Source organism: Salmo trutta, chromosome 3, assembly GCF_901001165.1.
Source record: "Salmo trutta chromosome 3, fSalTru1.1, whole genome shotgun sequence".
Lineage (NCBI taxonomy): Eukaryota > Metazoa > Chordata > Actinopteri > Salmoniformes > Salmonidae > Salmo > Salmo trutta.
Window position 1 is genome coordinate 652,480 of NC_042959.1, and position 23,389 is coordinate 675,868.

Genomic DNA, 23,389 nt, shown 5'->3' on the forward strand with positions numbered 1-23,389 from the left:
CTCACGTCTGATAGGACGACCTCACCGCCAGACCATGAGCCTGTCACATGTCTGATAGGACGACCTCACCACATCACTGTGGTCACCCTCCCTTCACATTTCTCATTGTCAATCGTGAATGATAATTCTTCCAGTTGTACAGTTGAAAAAGTCCATCTGCATACCAACCATTTGATTTAATCAGTTTGACGGGATCTTCTTGAGTTATTCCGTGTATATTCACTTCTGTTATTTTCAATAATATCATCAAGTATTTCAGCTATGATCTAATTGGTTTAAACTAGCACCATTCACCAGAGTAGCCTGTTCTCTACGAGTAGAACAGAGACCGAAGAATTCTGCACATGCACAGAGGCTTCAGGACCTTAGCTGTCAGGGACAGAGGTCCAGAAAAGTTGGATCCGAAGCCACTCTGAAAAAACGAATGCAAATTCAAACAAATGACTATAAGTCCTTCCCATGAACCCTGGCTGCTTGTAACACTGACAGCCAGAAGTCCTTCCCATGAACCCTGGCTGCTTGAAACACTGACAGCCAGAAGTCCTTCCCATGAACCCTGGCTGCTTGAAACTAGAGGTCGACCGATTCATCGGGATTGGCCGATTAATTAGGGCCGATTTCAAGTTTTCATAACAATCGGAAATCGGTATTTTTGGACGCCGATTTGGCCGAATTATTTTTAATTTTCTTGTTTTTTACACCTTTATTTAACTAGGCAAGTCAGTTAAGAACACATTCTTATTTTCAATGACAGACTAGGAACAGTGGGTTAACTGCCTTGTTCAGGGGCAGAACGACAGATTTTTACCTTGTCAGCTTGGGGATGTAACCTTATGGTTAACTAGTCCAACGCTCTAACCACCTGCTTTACATTGCACTCCACGAGGAGCCTGCCTGTTACGCGAATGCAGTAAGAAGCCAAGGTAAGTTGCTAGCTAGCATTAAACTTATCTTATAAAAAACAATCAATCATAATCACTAGTTAACCACACATGGTTGATGATATTCTAGTTTATCTAGTCTGTTCTGCGTTGCATATAATCGATGCGGTGTGCATTCACGAAAAAGGACTGTCTTTGCTCCGACGTACCTAACCATAAACATCAACGCCTTTCTTAAAATCAATACACAAGTATATATTTTTAAACCTGCATATTTAGTTAATACTGCCTGCTAACATGAATTTCTTTTAACTAGGGAAAATGTGTCACCTCTGCAACAGAGTCAGGGTATATGCAGCAGTTTGGGCCGCCTGGCTCGTTGCGAACTGTGAAGACTATTTCTTCCTAACAAAGACAGCCGACTTCGCCAAACGGGGGATGATTTAACAAAAGCGCATTTGCGAAAAAAGCACAATCGTTGCACGAATGTACCTAACCATAAACATCAATGCCTTTCTTAAAACCAATACACAGAAGTATATATTTTTAAACCTGCATATTTAGTTAAAAGAAATCCAGGTTAGCAGGCAATATTAAACTAGGGAAATTGTGTCACTTCTCTTGCGTTCATTGCATGCAGAGTCAGGGTATATGCAACAGTTTGGGCCGCCTGGTTCGTTGCGAACTAATTTGCCAGAATTTTACGTAATTATGACATAACATTGAAGGTTGTGCAATGTAACAGGAATACAGGATGCCACCCGTTAGATAAAATACGGAACGGTTCCGTATTTCACTGAAAGGAAAAACATTTGTTTTCGAGATGATAGTTTCCGGATTCGACCATATTAATGACCTAAGGCTCGTATTTCTGTGTGTTATTATGTTATAATTAAGTCTATGATTTGATAGAGCAGTCTGACTGAGCGGTGGTAGGCACCAGCAGGCTCATAAGCATTTATTCAAACAGCACTTTCGTGCGTTTTGCCAGCAGCTCTTCGCTGTGCTTCAAGCATTGCACTGTTTATGACTTCAAGCCTATCAACTCCCAAGATTAGGCTGGTGTAACCGATGTGAAATGGCTAGCTAGTTAGCGGGGTGCACGCTAATAGCGTTTCAAACGTCACTCGCTCTGAGACTTGGAGTAGTTGTTTCCCTTGCTCTGCATGGGTAACGCTGCTTCGAGGGTGGCTGTTGTCGATGTGTTCCTGGTTCGAGCCCAGGTAGGAGCGAGGAGAGGGACGGAAGCTATACTGTTACACTGGCAATACTAAAGTGCCTACAAGAACATCCAATAGTCAAAAGAATATGAAATACAAATCGTATAGAGAGAAATAGTCCTATAATTCCTATAATAACTACAACCTAAAACTTCTTACCTGGGAATATTGAAGACTCATGTTAAAAGGAACCACCAGCTTTCATATGTTCTCATGTTCTGAGCAAGGAACTTAAACGTTAGCTTTTTTACATGGCACATATTGCACTTGTCATGACTGTCCTGATCAGGTCAGGGTACAGGAGACCACCACCCTACAGATTATCTCCCAAACCCCCAACAGAGGAGGAGAGATCTAGGGGTCTGAAGATGTGGGGGTTTTATGACACCTCATGCCCATAATACAGAGAAATTCCTTTGTCCTAACAATGGAGAACTGGCCTCAGAACCTTAAACATGCAATAAAGGAACTTTGGAACAATGGTTTCCGTCAGCCACAATGGTGGTTATGACGAAAAGTGGAATATTAAAATGTATGTAACTTTGGTATTTGTTTTTAAAGGTTAAGAGATGACGTTATTATGAAAACATTGTACCTTTAAGAGTTTTCCCAGTATATGCCTGATGTTTATACATTTTACGCTGTTTGGAAAATATCCAAATCAAACAGAATGTTTTGATAAAGATGAAATGTGAAGTTAGTGTCTAAAATCAGATTTTTAGCCAAATCTAAGCCTTGCCCCCTGTACTTGGTCCGCCCAGAGAATCGCCCTAAAGGCTGTTACACCCACTTCTGACTCGAGGGTATAAGACAGGAGAGTGAAGAATTAACATAGTAGACTATTGACCCCAAGCTGCAGCGAAGGTCTAACAAAGTCGACGAACCCCAAAACGAAACACAAGGTTGAAGACAAAGAAACATTTTTCTACACGAGCTACGGACGAGTAGCTGTGTCTAAGCGGGTGAATTCAAGCCGAACCACCCAGCCTCCACTCTCCATTGAATCGTGGTATCGACACCATTCGAGCCGAAGCTGTGAGCTCTGAGCTACAGAGCTGTCTGTCCTCAGAAGACCCCTTTCCGATCAAGGGTGAGGATCAGACCACTTAGCCAAGAAGGACACTGACATCGTGAGGACAACCAGAGAGTTGCGCCGGAGAACTTCGTCATTTAGAAGCCTAAACGACCCACGCGGAGCTTCCCACCTGAGAACTACAACACGTAATTACATCATTATATTCTGACCCATAAGAGCGGCAGTTCGGGGCAAGGCTAATTTTAAATAAGCATGGCTGACAAATGAACCCAAATGCATATTTCTCTCGTGTACTTCCTTTCTTTCTCTCTCTTTAAAATCCCCATTTTGGGTAACAAGCGCCATAGTGTGTTGGCCCGTTATACTAAGTCCTAATCAATAGCTAGACTGTGTTTTGTGTATGTGCATTTTTATCATCATTTTAGCTTGCTAGTAAATAAATAATCAACTAAGATTGGTGTGGTAAATTCAGTGGTAAAGCCCGGGTCCGTGCAGATTCCCGGATTATACGACTTTCAGATTATGAGACTGTAGAGGAAACTGATTAATTTAGCGACTGTTGTAATCGATATTCTGATATCCTTTGAGTTAATTTGGGAAATAGAAACTCAATCAAAACAATGTTCCCATGGTGCCCCAGGTTAATGAGTTAATAATTGCTTGATTCATTGCTTAATTCATTTAATCACGTAATTATAAACCGTTAATCATTCGATGAGCAACAGTCGTCACATTAACTAATACAACGTCACGACACACTTTTACTTTCTTCTCCAACACTTTGTTTTTGCATTATTTAAACCAAATTGAACATGTTTCATTATGTATTTGAGGCTAAATTGATTTTATTGATGTATTATATTAAGTTAAAATAAGTGTTCATTCAGTATTGTTGTAATTGTCATTATTACAAATTTTTTTTTAAATCAGCCGATTAATCGGTATCGACGTTTTTTTGGGGTCCTCCAATAATTGGTATCGGTATCGGCGTTGAAAAATCATAATCGGTCGACCGCTACTTGAAACACTGACAGCCTATAAGACATGGTGTGTGTGTGCGTGTGCATGTGTGTGTGTGTGTGTCTGTGTGTTTGGAGGTAATCATATTAAGTGGTACTGGGTGGTGTGATGTGAGGACTGTGTAGACTCAGTCCATGATGGCAGCCTGCCAGACATCAGATCCTGACTCATCATGACCAACAGAATGGAAGCTGTTTAGTGACTCATCATGACCAACAGAATGGAAGCTGTTTAGTGACTCATCATGACCAACAGAATGGAAGCTGTTTAGTGACTCAACATGACCAACAGAATGGAAGCTGTTTAGTGACTCATCATGACCAACAGAATGGAAGCTGTTTAGTGACTCATCATGACCAACAGAATGGAAGCTGTTTAGTGACTCAACATGACCAACAGAATGGAAGCTGTTTAGTGACTCAACATGACCAACAGAATGGAAGCTGTTTAGTGTGCAGACTCAGAAACAACCTTTTACTAAGCCCTATGCAGACTTAGGGTCTCATCCATAAACAAACCCTAGCCCCTTGTCTGTGTGTGTGTGTGTGTGTGTGTGTGTGTGTGTGTGTGTGTGTGTGTGTGTGTGTGTGTGTGTGTGTGTGTGTGTGTGGACTCACCGAGAGGAACTCGTCGAAGCTGATCTGGTTGTCTTTGTTGCGGTCCAGTTTTTTAATGATCTCTCTGACCTTGTATCCCGGCAACGGTAGGTTAGCTTCTTTAAACAGCTCAGTCAGCTCCAAGTCACAGATAAAACCATTACTGTTAGTATCTGGAGAGAGGGAGGGGGGAGATGGGGGAGGGGGGAGGGAAGGGAGAGAGAGGGAGAGAGGGAGGGAGGGAGAGAGGGGGAAGAGAGGGAGGGGGAAGAGAGGGAGGGAGGGAGAGAGGGAGGGAGAGATGGGGGAGAGAGGGGGAGAGAGAAAGAGGGGGAAGAGAGGGAGGGAGGGAGGGAGGGAGGGAGGGAGAGAAGGGGAAGAGAGGGAGGGAGGAGAGAAGGGGAGGAGGGAGAGAGAGGAGGGAGGGAGAAAGAGGGAGAGAGAGGGAGAAAGGGAGGGAGGGAGAGAGGGGAGCAAAGGAGAGAGTGGGGAGGGAGGGAGCGAGAGAGAAACGGAGAGGGGGGAGGGAGGGAGAGAGAGAGAGAAAGGGAGAGAGTGGGGAGGGAGAGAGGGAGGGAGAGATGTGGAGACAGAGAGAAAGCAATGAGCAGTTGTGTTGTTACATACAGTTGAAGTCAGAGGTTTACATCCACTATATTGGAGTCATTTAATATCTCTCTCTCTCTCTCTCTCTCTCTCTCTCTCATATATATATATATACAGTTGAAGTCGGAGGTTTACATACACTATGTTGGAGTCATTTAAACTTGTTTTTCAACCACTCCACAAATTTCTTGTTGACAAACTAGTAATGTTTCCAATAATTGTTTCACTTATAATTCACTGTATCACAATTCCAGTAGGTCAGAAGTTTACATACACTAAGTTGACTGTGCCTTTAAACAGCTTGGAAAATTCCAGAAAATGATGTCATGGCTGTAGAAGCTTCTGATAGGCTAATTGACATCATTTGAGTCAATTGGAGGTGTACCTGTGGATGTATTTCAAGGGCTACCTTCAAACTCAGTGCCTCTTTGCCTGACATCATGAGAAAATCAAAAGAAATCAGCCAAGACCTCAGAAAATAAATTGCAGACCTCCACAAGTCTGGTTCATCCTTGGGAGCAATTTCCAAACACCTGAAGGTACCACGTTCATCTGTACAAACAATAGGACGCAAGTATAAACACCATGGGACCACACAGCCGTCATACCACTCAGGAAGGAGACGCGTTCTGTCTCCTAGAGAAGAACGTACTTTGGTGTGAAAAGTGTAAATCAGTCCCAGAACAACAGCAAAGGACCTTGTGAAAATGCTGGAAGAAACAGGTACAAAAGTATCTATATCCACAGTAAAATGAGTCCTATATTGACATAACCTGAAAGGCCATTCAGCAAGGAAGAAGCCACTACTCCAAAACCGCCATAAAAAATCCAGACTACGGTTTGCAACTGCACATGGGGACAAAGATCGTACTTTTTGGAGATATGTCCTCTGGTCTGATGAAACAAAAATATAACTGTTTGACCATAATGACCATCGTTATGTTTGGAGGAAAAAGGGGGAGGCTTGCAAGCCGAAGAACACCATCCCAACCGTGAAGCACGAGGGTGGCAGCATCATGTTGTGGGGGTGCTCTGCTGCAGGAGGGACTGGTGCACTTCACAAAATAGATGGCATCATGAGGAAAGGAAAATTCTGTGGATATATTGAAGCAACATCTCAAGACATCAGTCAGGAAGTTAAAGCTTAGTCGCAAATGGGTCTTCTAAATGGACAATGACCCCAAGCATACTTCCAAAGTTGTGGCAAAATGGCTTAAGGACAACAAAGTCAAGGTATCGGAGTGGCCATCACAAAGCCCTGACCTCAATCCTATAGAAAATTTGTGGGCAGAACGCTCAAAGCGTGTGCGAGCAAGGAGGCCTACAAACCTGACTCAGTTACACCAGCTCTGTCAGGAGGAATGGGACAAAATTCACCCAACTTATTGTGGGAAGCTTATGGAAAGCTACCCGAAACGTTTGACCCAAGTTAAACAATTTAAAGGCAACACTACCAAATACTAATTGAGTGTATGTAAACTTCTGACCCACTGGGAATGTGATGAAAGAAATAAAAGCTGAAATAAATCATTCTCTCTACTATTATTCTGACATTTCACATTCTTAAAATAAAGTGGTGATCCTAACTGACCTAAGACAGGGAATTGTTACTAGGATTAAATGTCAGGAATTGTGAAAAACTGAGTTTAAATGTATTTGGCTGAGGTGTATGTAAATTTCTGACTTCAACTGTATATAACATTGTGATTTGACAATCTTGTGATTACCTACAATCACTGACTGGATCACTTGCAGGCTGTTTCTACGAGGAAAACACCTCACACTGAATACACTGTATATGCACATATACATTATACATTATACACACACACACATCTATACAAAGGTATGAGGACACCCTTTCAAATGAGTGGATTGAGCCATTTCAGCCACACCCGTTGCTGACAGGTGTATAAAAATCGAGCACACAGCCATGCAATCTCCATAGACAAACATTGGCAGTAGATTGGCCCGTACTGAAGAGCTCAGTGACTTTCAACGTAGCACCGTCGTTGGATGCCACCTTTGCAACAAGTCAGTTCGTAAAATTTCTTCCCTACTAGAGCTGTCCCAGTCAACTGTAAGGGCTGTTATTGTAAAGTAGAAACGTCTAGGAGCAACAACGGCTCAGCCGTAAAGTAGTAGGCCACACAAGCTCACAGAACGAGACCGCCGAGTGCTGAAGCAGAACGGGACCGCCGAGTGCTGAAGCAGAACGGGACCGCCGAGTGCTGAAGCAGAACGGGACCGCCGAGTGCTGAAGCAGAACGGGACCGCCGAGTGCTGAAGCAGAACGGGACCGGTGAGTGCTGAAGCAGAACGGGACCGCCGAGTGCTGAAGCAGAACGGGACCGCCGAGTGCTGAAGCAGAACGGGACCGCCGAGTGCTGAAGCAGAACGGGACCGCCGAGTGCTGAAGCAGAACGGGACCGCCGAGTGCTGAAGCAGAACGGGACCGCCGAGTGCTGAAGCAGAACGGGACCGCCGAGTGCTGAAGCAGAACGGGACCGCCGAGTGCTGAAGCAGAACGGGACCGCCGAGTGCTGAAGCAGAACGGGACCACTGAGTGCTGAAGAAGAACGGGACCGCCGAGTGCTGAAGCAGAACGGGACCGGCGAGCGCATAAAAATCATCTGTCCTCGGTTGCAACTCACTACCGAGTTCCAAACTGCCTCTGGAAGCAACGTCAGCACAAGAACTGTTCGTTGGGAGCTTCATGAAATGGGTTTCCATGGCTGAGCAGCCGCACACAAGCCTAAGATCACCATGCTCAATGCCAAGCATCGGCTGGAGTGGTGTGAAGCTCGCCGCCATTGGACTCTGGAGCAGTGGAAACGCCTTCTCTGGAGTGATGAATCACGCTTCACCATCTGGCAGTCTGACAGATGAATCTGGGTTTAGCGGATGCCAGGAGAACGCTACCTGCCCCAATGCATAGTGCCAACTGTAAAGTTTGGTGGAGGAGGAATAATGGTCTGGGGCTGTTTTTCATGGTTCGGGCCCCTTAGTTCCAGTGAAGGGAAATCTTAACGCTACAGCATACAATGACATTCTAGACGATTCTGTGATTCCAACTTTGTGGCAACAGTTTGGGGGAAGGCCCTTTCCTGTTTCAGCGTGACAATTCCCCTGTGCATAAAGCGAGGTCCACACAGAAATGGTTTATCGAGATCAGTGTGGAAGAACTTGACTGGCCTGCACAGAGCCCTGACCTCAACCCCATCGTACACCTTTGGGATGAATTGGAACACCGACTGCGAGCCAGGCCTAATAGCCCAACATCAGTACCCGACCTCACTAATGCTCTTGTGGCTGAATGGAAGCAAGTCCCAGCAGCAATGTTCCAACATCTAGTGGAAAGCCTTCCCAGAAGAGTGGAGGCTGTTATAGCAGCAAAGGGGGGGACCAACTCCATATTAATGACTTCTCAGAAGAGTGGAGGCTGTTATAGCAGCAAAGGGGGGACCAACTCCATATTAATGACCATGATCTTGGAATGAGATGTTCGATGAACAGGTGTCCACATACTTTTGGTCATGTAGTGTATTGTATGCACTCACCAACTTTCTGGAAGGCCTCTCTGAGCTCCTCCATTTCATCTTTAGTTATTTTTCCCGCCATCTTTAGTTTCACCCAGAGAAACACTATCTCCTCTGATCACACTGAGTCTGGAGAGAGGGAGAGAGAAAATGAGAGAATAGGAGAGAGGGGGGTAAGAGAGAGTGGGGGGAGAGAGAGGAAAGGAGAGAGAGTGTACAACGTAAAACCCCAAATAATGCATGCAGAGCTAAATTATACCGATACCCTCTAATGATCAAAATCCAGAAAAGAGACGTTCAATTCTACAAAATTCTAAAAGGAAGCGATTTCCAAACCTTCCATAACAAAGCCATCACCTACAGAGAGATGAACCTGGAGAAGAGTCCCCTAAGCAAGCTGGTCCTGGGGCTCTGTTCACAAACAGACCCCACAGAGCCCCAGGACAGCAACACAATTAGACCCAACCAAATCATGAGAAAACAAAAAAGATAATTACTTGACACATTGGAAAGAATTAACAAAAAAACTGAGCAAACTAGAATGATATTTGGCCCTAAACAGAGAGTACACAGAGGCAGAATACCTGACCACTGTGACTGACCCAAACTTAAGGAAAGCTTTGACTATGTACAGACTCAGTGAGCGTAGCCTTGCTATTGAGAAAGGCCGCCGTAGGTAAACATGGCTCTCAAGAGAAGACAGGCTATGTGCAACACTGCCCACAAAATGAGGTGGAAACTGAGCTGCACTTCCTAACCTCCTGCCAAATGTATGACCATATTAGAGACACATATTTCCCTCAGATTACACAGATCCACAAAGAATTATAAAACAAATTCACTTTTGATGAACTCCCATATCTACTGGGTGAAATACCACAGTGTGCCATCACAGCAGCAAGATTTGTGACCTGTTGCCACAAGAAAAGTGAAAACCTATTTTTAATGTTTATTTATTTTCCCTTTTGTACTTTAACTATTTGCACATCATTACAACACTGTATATATACAGTATATAATTACATTTGAAATGTCTTTATTCTTTTGGAACTTTTGTGAGCATAATGTTTACTTTTGTGAGTGTAATGTTTACTAAATTTGTGTACAGAATATGAGAGGACATTTTTGTGTGTATAGAAAATTTCAGGGATCTTTTATTTCAGCTCATAAAACACTTTACATGTTGCCTTTATATTTCTGTTCAGCGTAGAATCATACGCAAAACTGGACAGATTTTGTTTTTTGGGAACATATTTTTTTGTGATGTTCCCCACAATGTTCTCACCAGACTGCTCCCACAACCTAATAAAACATTCTGGGAACCTTTAAAAAACAGATGAAACGTGTTGTAGGAACGTTCTTGCAACATCAGGGAAATGTTTTGTACGTGTTATGAGAACCTAACAAATGTCCTGGGAACCTGCTGGGAAAACAACATTACTTGTAGATTGTGTTATTACATTACCTGGAAACGTAATGAGAACTTTTTGGGGAGTGTTCTGTGGTGATTGTTACAGAAGTTGTACACAACATTTTAATCAATGTTAGGAGAACATTCACGAGCATATTTAATTAAAAACATTTTTTTTGAAAAATATAAATATTTTGTAATCAAAAACATTCTCTGAATGATGCTATCGTCCTAATGTTAAATAAAAAACCTAACTAGAATTGAATGGGAATGTTAGATAACGTTCTGGGGATGTTCCTGGTTTGCTGGGATATCTCTGACTGTTCCTTCACTCGATGACATCATACTGAGACAGGAAGTTAGAGTGGATGATGACATCATACTGAGACAGGAAGATAGAGTGGATGATGACATCATACTGAGTCAGGAGGTCAGAGTGGATGACGACATCATACTGAGACAGGAGGTCAGAGTGGATGATGACATCATACTGAGACAGGAGGTCAGAGTGGATGACGACATCATACTGAGACAGGAGGTCAGAGTGGATGATGACATCATACTGAGACAGGAGGTCAGAGTGGATGATGACATCATACTGAGTCAGGAGGTTAGAGTGGATGATGACATCTTACTGAGAAAGGAGGTCAGAGTGGATGATGACATCATACTGAGACAGGAGGTCAGAGTGGATGATGACATCATACTGAGACAGGAGGTCAGAGTGGATGATGACATCATACTGAGACAGGAGTTAGAGTGGATAATGACATCATACTGAGACAGGAGGTCAGAGTGGATGATGACATCTTACTGAGACAGGAGGTTAGAGTGGATAATGACATCATACTGAGACAGGAGGTCAGAGTGGATGATGACATCTTACTGAGACAGGAGGTTAGAGTGGATGATGACATCATACTGAGACAGGAGGTCTGCTTGGATGACCTGTGGTTTAAGGTGTAGTGGCTAGGAAATAGGGTGTAGTGGCTAGGAAATAGGGTGTAGTGGCTAGGAAATAGGGTGTAGTGGCTAGGAAATAGGATGTAGTGGCTAGGAAATAGTATGTAGTGGCTAGGAAATAGGATGTAGTGGCTAGGAAATAGGATGTAATGGCTAGGAAATAGGGTGTAGTGGCTAGGAAATAGGGTGTAATGGCTAGGAAATAGGGTGTAATGGCTAGGAAATAGGGTGTAATGGCTAGGAAATAGGGTGTAATGGCTAGGAAATAGGGTGTAGTGGCTAGGAAATAGGGTGTAATGCCTATATTGTAGGAGTTAGGGGTTGATTTGGGTTTGTTTCAGAGCTCAGGGCTGTGCTGGGTGAGATGTAGACATTCCTGGGTCTCGGGTTACAAACCAAAACACCAGATCACCTGCAGAACAGCCATCAGAGGGAGATAGGGGACTACAGCAGAACAGCCATCAGAGGGGGGTAGGGGACTACAGCAGAACAGCCATCAGAGGGGGGTAGAGGGCTACAGCAGAACAGCCATCAGAGGGGGGTAGGGGACTACAGCAGAACAGCCATCAGAGGGGGGTAGGGGACTACAGCAGAACAGCCATCAGAGGGGGGTAGGGGGCTACAGCAGAACAGCCATCAGAGGGGGGTAGGGGACTACAGCAGAACAGCCATCAGAGGGGGGTAGGGGACTACAGCAGAACAGCCATCAGAGGGGGGTAGGGGGCTACAGCAGAACAGCCATCAGAGGGGGGTAGGGGACTACAGCAGAACAGCAGAACAGCCATCAGAGGGGGGTAGGGGACTACAGCAGAACAGCCATCAGAGGGGGGTAGGGGCCTACAGCAGAACAGCCATCAGAGGGGGGTAGGGGACTACAGCGGAGCAGCCATCAGAGGGGGGTAGGGGACTACAGCAGAACAGCCATCAGAGGGGGGTAGAGGGCAACAGCAGAAGAGCCATCAGAGGGGGGTAGGGGGCTACAGCAGAACAGCAGAACAGCCATCAGAGGGGGGGTAGGGGACTACAGCAGAACAGCAGAACAGCCATCAGAGGGGGGGTAGGGGACTACAGCAGAACAGCAGAACAGCCATCAGAGGGGGGTACAGCAGACAAGCAGAACAGCCATCAGAGGGGGGTAGGGGACTACAGCAGAACAGCCATCAGAGGGGGTAGGGGACTACAGCAGAACAGCCATCAGAGGGAGGTAGGGGACTACAGCAGAACAGCAGAACAGCCATCAGAGGGGGGTACAGCAGACAAGCAGAACAGCCATCAGAGGGGGGTAGGGGACTACAGCAGAACAGCCATCAGAGGGGGGTAGGGGACTATAGCAGAACAGCCATCAGAGGAGGGTAGGGGGCTACAGCAGAACAGCCATCAGAGGGGGGTACAGCAGACAAGCAGAACAGCCATCAGAGGGGGGTAGGGGACTACAGCAGAACAGCCATCAGAGAGGGGTAGGGGACTACAGCAGAACAGCCATCAGAGGGGGGTAGAGGGCTACAGCAGAACAGCCATCAGAGGGGGGTAGGGGACTACAGCAGAACAGCCATCAGAGGGGGGTAGGGGGCTACAGCAGAACAGCCATCAGAGGGGGGGTAGGGGACTACAGCAGAACAGCCATCAGAGGGGGGTAGGGGACTACAGCATAACAGCCATCAGAGGGGGGTAGGGGGCTACAGCAGAACAGCCATCAGAGGGGGGTAGGGGGCTACAGCAGAACAGCCATCAGAGGGGGGTAGGGGGCTACAGCAGAACAGCCATCAGAGGGGGGTAGGGGACTACAGCAGAACAGCCATCAGAGGGGGGTAGGGGGCTTCAGCAGAACAGCAGAACAGCCATCAGAGGGGGGTAGAGGGCTACAGCAGAACAGCCATCAGAGGGGGGGTAGCAGAACAGCCATCAGAGGGGGGTAGGGGGCTACAGCAGAACAGCCATCAGAGGGGGGTAGGGGACTACAGCAGAACAGCCATCAGAGGGGGGTAGGGGACTACAGCAGAACAGCCATCAGAGGGGGGTAGGGGACTACAGCAGAACAGCCATCAGAGGGGGGTAGGGGACTACAGCAGAACAGCCATCAGAGGGGGGTAGGGGGCTACAGCAGAACAGCCATCAGAGGGGGGGTAGGGGACTACAGCAGAACAGCCATCAGAGGGGGGGTAGGGGACTACAGCAGAACAGCCATCAGAGGGGGGTAGGGGACTACAGCAGAACAGCCATCAGAGGGGGGTAGAGGGCTACAGCAGAACAGCCATCAGAGGGGGGTAGGGGACTACAGCAGAACAGCCATCAGAGGGGGGTAGGGGGCTACAGCAGAACAGCCATCAGAGGGGGGTAGGGGACTACAGCAGAACAGCCATCAGAGGGGGGTAGGGGACTACAGCAGAACAGCCATCAGAGGGGGGTAGGGGGCTACAGCAGAACAGCCATCAGAGGGGGGTAGGGGACTACAGCAGAACAGCAGAACAGCCATCAGAGGGGGGTAGGGGACTACAGCAGAACAGCCATCAGAGGGGGGTAGGGGCTACAGCAGAACAGCCATCAGAGGGGGGTAGGGGACTACAGCAGAACAGCCATCAGAGGGGGGTAGCAGAACAGCCATCAGAGGGGGGTAGGGGGCTACAGCAGAACAGCCATCAGAGGGGGGTAGGGGACTACAGCAGAACAGCCATCAGAGGGGGGTAGGGGACTACAGCAGAACAGCCATCAGAGGGGGGTAGGGGGCTACAGCAGAACAGCCATCAGAGGGGGGTAGGGGACTACAGCAGAACAGCCATCAGAGGGGGGGTAGGGGGCTACAGCAGAACAGCAGAACAGCCATCAGAGGGGGGTAGGGGGCTACAGCAGAACAGCCATCAGAGGGGGGTAGGGGACTACAGCAGAACAGCCATCAGAAGAAGCCGGTTCGATTTAGATTCATAGGAAACTTTTGTGAGATGAGAGAAGGGGGTTGTAGTAAGGAGAAACAAACCTGTTAACTTTCACCTCATACAGCTGGGAACACAGCAAATCGTCCAGTGTTCATTTTTCAGAGTAACTGTGGTTATGAGGTTTGTCTGCGGTTATGAGGCCGGTTGGACGTACTGCCAAGTTCTCTAAAGCGACGTTGGAGGCGGCTTATGGTAGAGAAATTAACATTCAATTCTCTGGCAACAGCTCTGGTGGATAATCCTGCAGTCAGCATGACAATTGCAGGCTCCCTCTAAACTTTAGGCATCTGTGGCATTGTGTTGTGTGACAAAACTTTACATTTTAGAGTGGCATTTTATTGCCCCCCAGCACAAGGTGCACCTGTGTAATGACCATGCTGTTTAATCAGCTTCTTGATATGCCACACCTGTCAGGTGGTTGGGATTATCTTGGCAAAGGAGAAATGCTCACTAACACCGAGGTAAACAAATTTGAGAGATATAAAACTTTTGTGTGTATGGAACATTTCTGGGATCTTTTATTTCAGCTCATGAAACATGGGACCAACACTTTACATGTTGCAGTTATATTTTTGTTCAGTTTATGTAATGTCTTGTCATAAAGTAAAATTGTAGTGATAGCTTTCAACTAGATACTCATTTGGTAAACGCCACAGGCCTTTAAAAGGAAAGAATTCAACAACCATACCTCTGTCATTAACAAATACAGTCATGGGTGGTAAACTCTACAATTCACTTGAAAAGAAAAGGAACCATGGGAAATATGCAAATTTGGCATCACACCATGCAGTGTTAAAACTACAAACAAAATGACTTCCTGTACAGTGTATTTGTTTAACACTAATAGGAGTTAACTCTAGATCAAAACTAGTGTTGCACTGTATTAGTGTTACCTGAACTAAAAAAAAATATTGTTGGCCCAAACTTTAATTCAGTCAATTTAAAATGAAGTGTTTGCTAAACTTGTCTTATAGGTTCCTTCAACTATAAATTATTATTTGGGCATCTTAACAAAAAAATACTGTGCGATTGGTGATACGAGGCGATTTTAACATCCAATGTTTTCAACATATTTGATACACGTGATTATATTTTGCATGTTCAACTATACAGTAATAAAAACTGGTAAACAGCTTCTATCTCCAGGCCATCAGACTGATGAACAGCTTCTATCTCCAGACCATCAGACTGATAAACAGCTTCTATCTCCAGACCATCAGACTGATAAACAGCTTCTATCTCCAGACCATCAGACTGATAAACAGCTTCTATCTCCAGACCATCAGACTGATAAACAGCTTCTATCTCCAGACCATCAGACTGATAAACAGCTTCTATCTCCAGGCCATCAGACTGATAAACAGCTTCTATCTCCAGGCCATCAGACTGATAAACAGCTTCTATCTCCAGACCATCAGACTGATAAACAGCCATCACTAGCACAGAGAGGTTGCTGCCAACATACAGACTAGAAATCACTGGCCACTTAAATAAATGGAACACTAGTCACTTTAATAATATTTATCATGCATTACTCACCTCATATGTATACTATCTACTGCATCTTAAACTATGTCACTCCGACATTTTTATTTAACGAGGCAAGTCAATTAAGAACAAATTCTTATTTTACATGACAGCCTACCGGGGAACAGTGGGTTAACTGCCTTGTTCAGGGGAACGGTGGGTTAACTGCCTTGTTCAGGGGAACGGTGGGTTAACTGCCTTGTTCAGGGGAACCGTGGGTTAACTGCCTTGTTCAGGGGAACGGTGGGTTAACTGCCTTGTTCAGGGGAACGGTGGGTTAACTGCCTTGTTCAGGGGAACGGTGGGTTAACTGCCTTGTTCAGGGGAACAGTGGGTTAACTGCCTTGTTCAGGGGAACAGTGGGTTAACTGCCTTGTTCAGGGGAACAGTGGGTTAACTGCCTTGTTCAGGGGAACAGTGGGTTAACTGCCTTGTTCAGGGGAACGGTGGGTTAACTGCCTTGTTCAGGGGAACGGTGGGTTAACTGCCTTGTTCAGGGGAACGGTGGGTTAACTGCTTTGTTCAGGGGAACGGTGGGTTAACTGCCTTGGTCAGGGGAACAGTGGGTTAACTGCCTTGTTCAGGGGCAGAACGACAGATGTTTACCTTGTCAGCTCGCAAATAAAAAAAAACAAGAAAATGGTGCCATCTGGTTTGCTTAATATAAGGAATTTTTTATTATTTATACTTTTACTTTTGATAATTCAGTATATTTAAAACCAAATACTTTTAGACTTTCACTCAAGTAGTATTTTACTGGGTGACTTTCACTTTTACTTGAGTCCTTTTCTATTAAGGTATTTTTACTTAAGTACCACAGTTGGGTACTTTTTCCACCACTGGTCCTGAGTTCGCGCCAGGTATGGGCTGAATCGGGGGGGAAGTGATACTCGCTAAGCAAGTAGCGTGACATCCTTTAAACTAGCATGCTACCAGATAACAATAGACTTCCAGTCATTATGAAACTACCTCTAAATTCCTTCAAACTGGACACAGAGACATACAAATTGTATCCACAAGTCCATCTGACTCTGGCGAAGTAGATAAAGGGCCTCATTGCCAAAATCCTGAAGTATCCCTTTAAACACTGCAAAATGTGTAAAACTGTGTAGACATTGGCAGCAGTCCAACATCCCCTAGAACAGAAAGTTCTCTGGGAGAAGGGTTACGGTTAGGGATGTGTCCTTGGTTCTGCTGACTCACCGGCTGTCTGTTTCAGGAGCAGCACTAGCTGTAGTAACAGGACTCACCGGCTGTCTGTTTCAGGAGCAGCACTAGCTGTAGTAACAGGACTCACCGGCTGTCTGTTTCAGGAGCAGCACTAGCTGTAGTAACAGGACTCAACCGGCTGTCTGTTTCAGGAGCAGCACAAGCTGTAGTAACAGGACTCACCGGCTGTCTGTTTCAGGAGCGGCACTAGCTGTAGTAACAGGACTCACCGGCTGTCTGTTTCAGGAGCGGCACTAGCTGTAGTAACAGGACTCACCGGCTGTCTGTTTCAGGAGCGGCACTAGCTGTAGTAACAGGACTCACCGGCTGTCTGTTTCAGGAGCGGCACTAGCTGTAGTAACAGGACTCACCGGCTGTCTGTTTCAGGAGCGGCACTAGCTGTAGTAACAGGACTCACCGGCTGTCTGTTTCAGGAGCGGCACTAGCTGTAGTAACAGGACTCACCGGCTGTCTGTTTCAGGAGCGGCACTAGCTGTAGTAACAGGACTCACCGGCTGTCTGTTTCAGGAGCGGCACTAGCTGTAGTAACAGGACTCACCGGCTGTCTGTTTCAGGAGCGGCACTAGCTGTAGTAACAGGACTCACCGGCTGTCTGTTTCAGGAGCCGCACTAGCTGTAGTAACAGGACTCACCGGCTGTCTGTTTCAGGAGCCGCACTAGCTGTAGTAACAGGACTCACCGGCTGTCTGTTTCAGGAGCAGCACTAGCTGTAGTAACAGGACTCACCGGCTGTCTGTTTCAGGAGCAGCACTAGCTGTAGTAACAGGACTCACCGGCTGTCTGTTTCAGGAGCAGCACTAGCTGTAGTAACAGGACTCACCGGCTGTCTGTTTCAGGAGCAGCACTAGCTGTAGTAACAGGACTCACCGGCTGTCTGTTTCAGGAGCCGCACTAGCTGTAGTAACAGGACTCACCGGCTGTCTGTTTCAGGAGCCGCACTAGCTGTAGTAACAGGACTCACCGGCTGTCTGTTTCAGGAGCAGCACTAGCTGTAGTAACAGGACTCACCGGCTGTCTGTTTCAGGAGCAGCACTAGCTGTAGTAACAGGACTCACCGGCTGTCTGTTTCAGGAGCAGCACTAGCTGTAGTAACAGGACTCACCGGCTGTCTGTTTCAGGAGCAGCACTAGCTGTAGTAACAGGACTCACCGGCTGTCTGTTTCAGGAGCAGCACTAGCTGTAGTAACAGGACTCACCGGCTGTCTGTTTCAGGAGCAGCACTAGCTGTAGTAACAGGACTCAACCGGCTGTCTGTTTCAGGAGCAGCACAAGCTGTAGTAACAGGACTCACCGGCTGTCTGTTTCAGGAGCAGCACTAGCTGTAGTAACAGGACTCACCGGCTGTCTGTTTCAGGAGCAGCACTAGCTGTAGTAACAGGACTCACCGGCTGTCTGTTTCAGGAGCGGCACTAGCTGTAGTAACAAGACTCACCCGGCTGTCTGTTTCAGGAGCGGCACTAGCTGTAGTAACAGGACTCACCGGCTGTCTGTTTCAGGAGCAGCACTAGCTGTAGTAACAGGACTCACCGGCTGTCTGTTTCAGGAGCAGCACTAGCTGTAGTAACAGGACTCACCGGCTGTCTGTTTCAGGAGCAGCACTAGCTGTAGTAACAGGACTCACCGGCTGTCTGTTTCAGGAGCAGCACTAGCTGTAGTAACAGGACTCACCGGCCGTCTGTTTCAGGAGCAGCACTAGCTGTAGTAACAGGACTCACCGGCCGTCTGTTTCAGGAGCAGCACTAGCTGTAGTAACAGGACTCACCGGCTGTCTGTTTCAGGAGCAGCACTAGCTGTAGTAACAGGCTGGATCCTTTAGAGGGAACACTCACACACAGACACACACACCCACTCACACACTCACAGAGCCACACCGACAGACACACACACACACCTACTCACACACACACACACCCACACTCACACACAGACACACACACACCCACACACACACACAGACACACACACCGACACTCACACACACACAGACTCACACAGCCACACCCACAGACACACACACACCCACACACACACTCACACAGCCACACCCACAGACACTCAGACCCACACACACAGACACACAGACCGACACTCACTCACACACACACTCCCACACTCACACACAGACACACACACACTCACACACACACACACACACAGACACCGAAGTTGCAGCCAGAAGAGGTTTTTACTGAAGAATGTTTTTATTTCATATGATTCTGATATGATTGCTTTTCATGTAATGTGTAAGTGATGTATAATAGTAATGCATCTCATTAATGAATTACCAGGGAGATGCCCCTGCTCTGAAAGGTGCAAAAGGACTTTAATTTGTCAAGAGAAATACATTTAGCTCTAGGCTGTGTCTCATTGATCATTGTTTTCCAAACTGGGAATGTTTTGGCTTTAGGCTATATTTCACTAACCAGGAAAGAATGGACAATGGGCACGAATTATAAAAATAAAACAGAGAGAGAACGAGAACGAGAGCGAGACAGACAGACAGACAGACAGACAGACAGACAGACAGACAGACAGACAGACAGACAGACAGACAGACAGACAGACAGACAGACAGACAGACAGACAGACAGACAGACAGACAGAGAGGGAGAGAGAGAGCCAGCCAGCCAGACAGACAGACAGACAGACAGACAGACAGAGACAGAGAGGGAGAGAGAGAGAGAGCCAGCCAGCCAGCCAGACAGACAGACAGAGAGAGCCAGCCAGCCAGACAGAGAGAGAGAGAGAGCCAGCCAGCCAGCCAGCGAGAGAGAGAGAGAAAGAGAAAGGTAGGCGGAGAGAGAGAGAGAGAGAGAGTGTGAGTGAGTGAGTGAGTGAGTGAGACAGACAGAGACAGAGTAAGGGAGCATATGACTGTTCCTCATGGCAGAGCATCCACAGACAATACGTCATTCATTCCCCACATTGTCATTGACCACGCGCTGTCCTTCCTGTCTGTCCTGCAGAGGGATCACAGCCTTCTCTCCTTCTGTAGGCTAAAATACAGACTGATATGCTTCTCTCCTTCTGTAGGCTAAAATACAGACTGATAAGCTTCTCTCCTTCTGTAGGCTAAAATACAGACTGATATGCTTCTCTCCTTCTGTAGGCTAAAATACAGACTGATAAGCTTCTCTCCTTCTGTAGGCTAAAATACAGACTGATATGCTTCTCTCCTTCTGTAGGCTAAAATACAGACTGATATGCTTCTCTCCTTCTGTAGGCTAAAATACAGACCGATATGCTTCTCTCCTTCTGTAGGCTAAAATACAGACTGATATGCTTCTCTCCTTCTGTAGGCTAAAATACAGACTGATAAGCTTCTCTCCTTCTGTAGGCTAAAATACAGACCGATAAGCTTCTCTCCTTCTGTAGGCTAAAATACAGACTGATACGCTGCCTGCCGAGCAACTGAACATCTGCTGTTACGGCTGTTATGTCTAATGTAATGTTGTGTATCATCTAGCCCTTTGTTAATGAAACAACACACGGTGTTATGATGGGATATAAGAACCGTGCAAGGACAAGCCACTTAGTTCCATGGGAAAATATCCCAGGATTAAGGAAGCAGGAAGGAACAATTCTTTCTACTGGACGGTACAACTGTGTCCACAACACGTTAACACACTCATTTGTAATAACCTAACCACGCCTAACGCAACATTAGTGAGTTGGATAGATCCTTCAGTCGATAGAATAGAATAAATCAGTCACTTACTTTCTCTCCACCAACGTGTCAATCCCGATGCCTGTCGTCCTGCGCCGCTGCCTGTTGCCCTGCACTGCAATCACATCACTGGTCCCACTCCCTGCTCCCGGCCCGCCCACTCCCCGCTCCCGGCCCGCCCACTCCCCGCTCCCGGCCCGCCCACTCCCCGCTCCCACCGCTGCCACCGGCCCGCCCACTCCCCGCCCGCCCACTCCCCGCTCCCGGCCCGCCCACTCCCCGCCCGCCCACTCCCTGCTCCCGGCCCGCCCACCGCTGCCACCGGCCCGCCCACTCCCCGCTCCCGGCCCGCCCACTCCCCGCTCCCGGCCCGCCCACCGCTGCCACCGGCCCCGCCCACCGCTGCCACCGGCCCGCCCACCGCTGCCACCGGCCCGCCCACCCCCCCCCCGCTCCCGGCCCGCCCACTCCCCGCTCCCGGACCGCCCACTCCCCGCTCCCGGCCCGCCCACTCCCCGCTCCCGGCCCGCCCACTCCCCGCTCCCGGCCCGCCCACTCCCCGCTCCCGGCCCGCCCCACTCCCCTCTCCCAGCCCGCCCACTCCCTGCCACCGGCCCGCCCACTCCCTGCCACCGGCCCGCCCACTCCCTGCTCCCGGCCCGCCCACTCACAGCCTATTGGCTAGCCTCCATGGTATCAATTCAAATTCAATTCAAAGTGCCTTATTGTCATGGGAAACGTGTTTACATTGCCAAGGTAAGTGGAATAAACAAAAGTGAGAAGACACATCAACAAAAACGATTCAAATGTAACAGTAAATATTGCACTCAAAAACATAAAGACATTTCCGGTGAAATATAATGAACTATATCTAGTGTGTTAGTAATGTGCAGATAGTTAGGGGAAGGTAAATAAACAAATTTTTTGAGTGGACCCCAGATCTCACAACCACATAGGGCAATGGGTTCTACAGTATAATTCAAGTATTTTTAGTCAGAACCTAATTGGGTTGTTGAGTTTTGATGGCGTAGAAGACCCTTCTTGCCTTGTCTCTCAGATTGTTCACATCCTTGTGGAAGTTACCTGTGTGTGTTGATGTGTGCTCTAGGGCAACGGTGTCTAGATGGAGTTTGTATTTGTTGTCTTGGCTACTGGACCTTTTAGGAACACCGTTATTTTAGTCTTAAAACCTCTTAAGGATCTTCACCTTTTTTTCAATTTTCTCCTGAAATGACATACCCAAATCTAACTGCCTGTAGCTCAGGCCCTGAAGCAAGGATATGCATATTCTGATACCATTTGAAAGGAAACCCTTTGAAGTTTGTGGAAATATGAAAGGAATGTTGGAGAGTATAACACATTAGATCTGGCAAAAGATAATACAAAGAAAAAAAAACATTTTTTTGTATTTTTTTTGTACCATCATCTTTGAAATGCAAGAGAAAGGCCATAATGTATTATTCCAGCCCAGTTGCAATTTAGAATTTGGCCACTAGATGGCAACAGTGTATGTGCAACGTTTTAGACTGATCCAATGAACCATTGCATTCTGTTCAAAATGTTGTATCAAGACTGCCTAAATGTGCCTAATTGGTTTATTAATAACTTTTCAAGTTCATAGCTGTGCATTCTCCTCAAACAATAGCATGGTATTCATTCACTGTAATAGCTACTGTAAATTAGACAATGCAGTTAGATTAACAAGAATTTAAGATTTCTGCCAATATCAGATATTTCTATGTCCTAGGAAATGTTCTTGTTACTTACAACCTCTTAATCGCATTAGCCTACATTAACCCACTGTCCCCCGGTAGGCAGTCATTGTAAATAAGAATTTGTTCTTAACTGACTTGCTGAATTAAATAAAGGTTAAATAACAAACAATAAAAAAATATGCATGGATCTACCTAACCAGGTTCAATGTTAGCTAGCTAACATTAGGCTATAACTAGCCGAAGCAATTGGCTCTGAGAGACGAATAATAAGATCATACACATAACATTAGCTAGCTAGCTAACAGTACACTAACTTGAAATGAAAATACTTTATTTCAAAATTAGAAACGTGTGATATCTGAAAATGAGCCAGCTAGACTAATTTACTCATGGTCTGAAATTGGAGTAGATAGCCAGAGCGAATTTACCAGCTAAATTACGTCGATCAACAGTTGTCGCAGTGACATTCTATTGAAATGGATACTTGCATAGTGGAGTTTTTTGGTAAGACATGTAGCTAGCTAGCTAAACAATGAACCATAATCCCAACTCATGACGTTATTACCTTGCATGAATCTGCAGGTAGCTAACCAACAAGGTTCAATGTTGGCTAGCTAACATTAGGCTATGACTAGCAAAGCAAATGGCTCTGAGATATGAATAATAAGATCATACATGTAACGTTAGCTAGCGAGCCAGCAAGCTAATGTTAGCTAGCTAGCTAACAGTACACTTTAACATGAAATGAAAACAACTTTGTGAAAATTAGAAACGTGTAATATAGACTCTCTTACTAGACTACTATACATGGATGGACGCTTCTCCCTCTCTGTCACGGATGCACTTAGTATGAAGATGTAATACAGAGACAGGTGTTTTCTCCATCTCATACTCTAATTCCACTGATTTCAAAACTCGGTCTTCCAGAAAGTGGAGAGCAATACTTATGCAGTTCTACTAAGCAATATCTTTTTTTTTAAACCCGCATTAGACAGGATTGCCTACACATATTAACCAGCTGAAATAAACAGAAGCATGCTATATAGCA

The 23,389-nt window shown here is 46.4% G+C and overlaps 1 protein-coding gene across 2 annotated transcripts in view; it reads right to left on the reverse strand.

Moving 5' to 3' along the window:
• Positions 1 to 23,389, reverse strand: part of LOC115166161 (plastin-3) — a gene marked incomplete in the record, with an annotated part of 57,931 nt that overhangs the window by 25,512 nt on the left and 9,030 nt on the right. The window contains 3 exon segments of one of the 2 annotated variants that reach the window (XM_029719908.1): positions 4,775 to 4,926; positions 8,920 to 9,027; positions 20,678 to 20,771. In XM_029719908.1, the coding sequence (XP_029575768.1) occupies positions 4,775 to 4,926; positions 8,920 to 8,980 (213 nt within the window). 2 annotated transcript variants of the gene reach the window in all.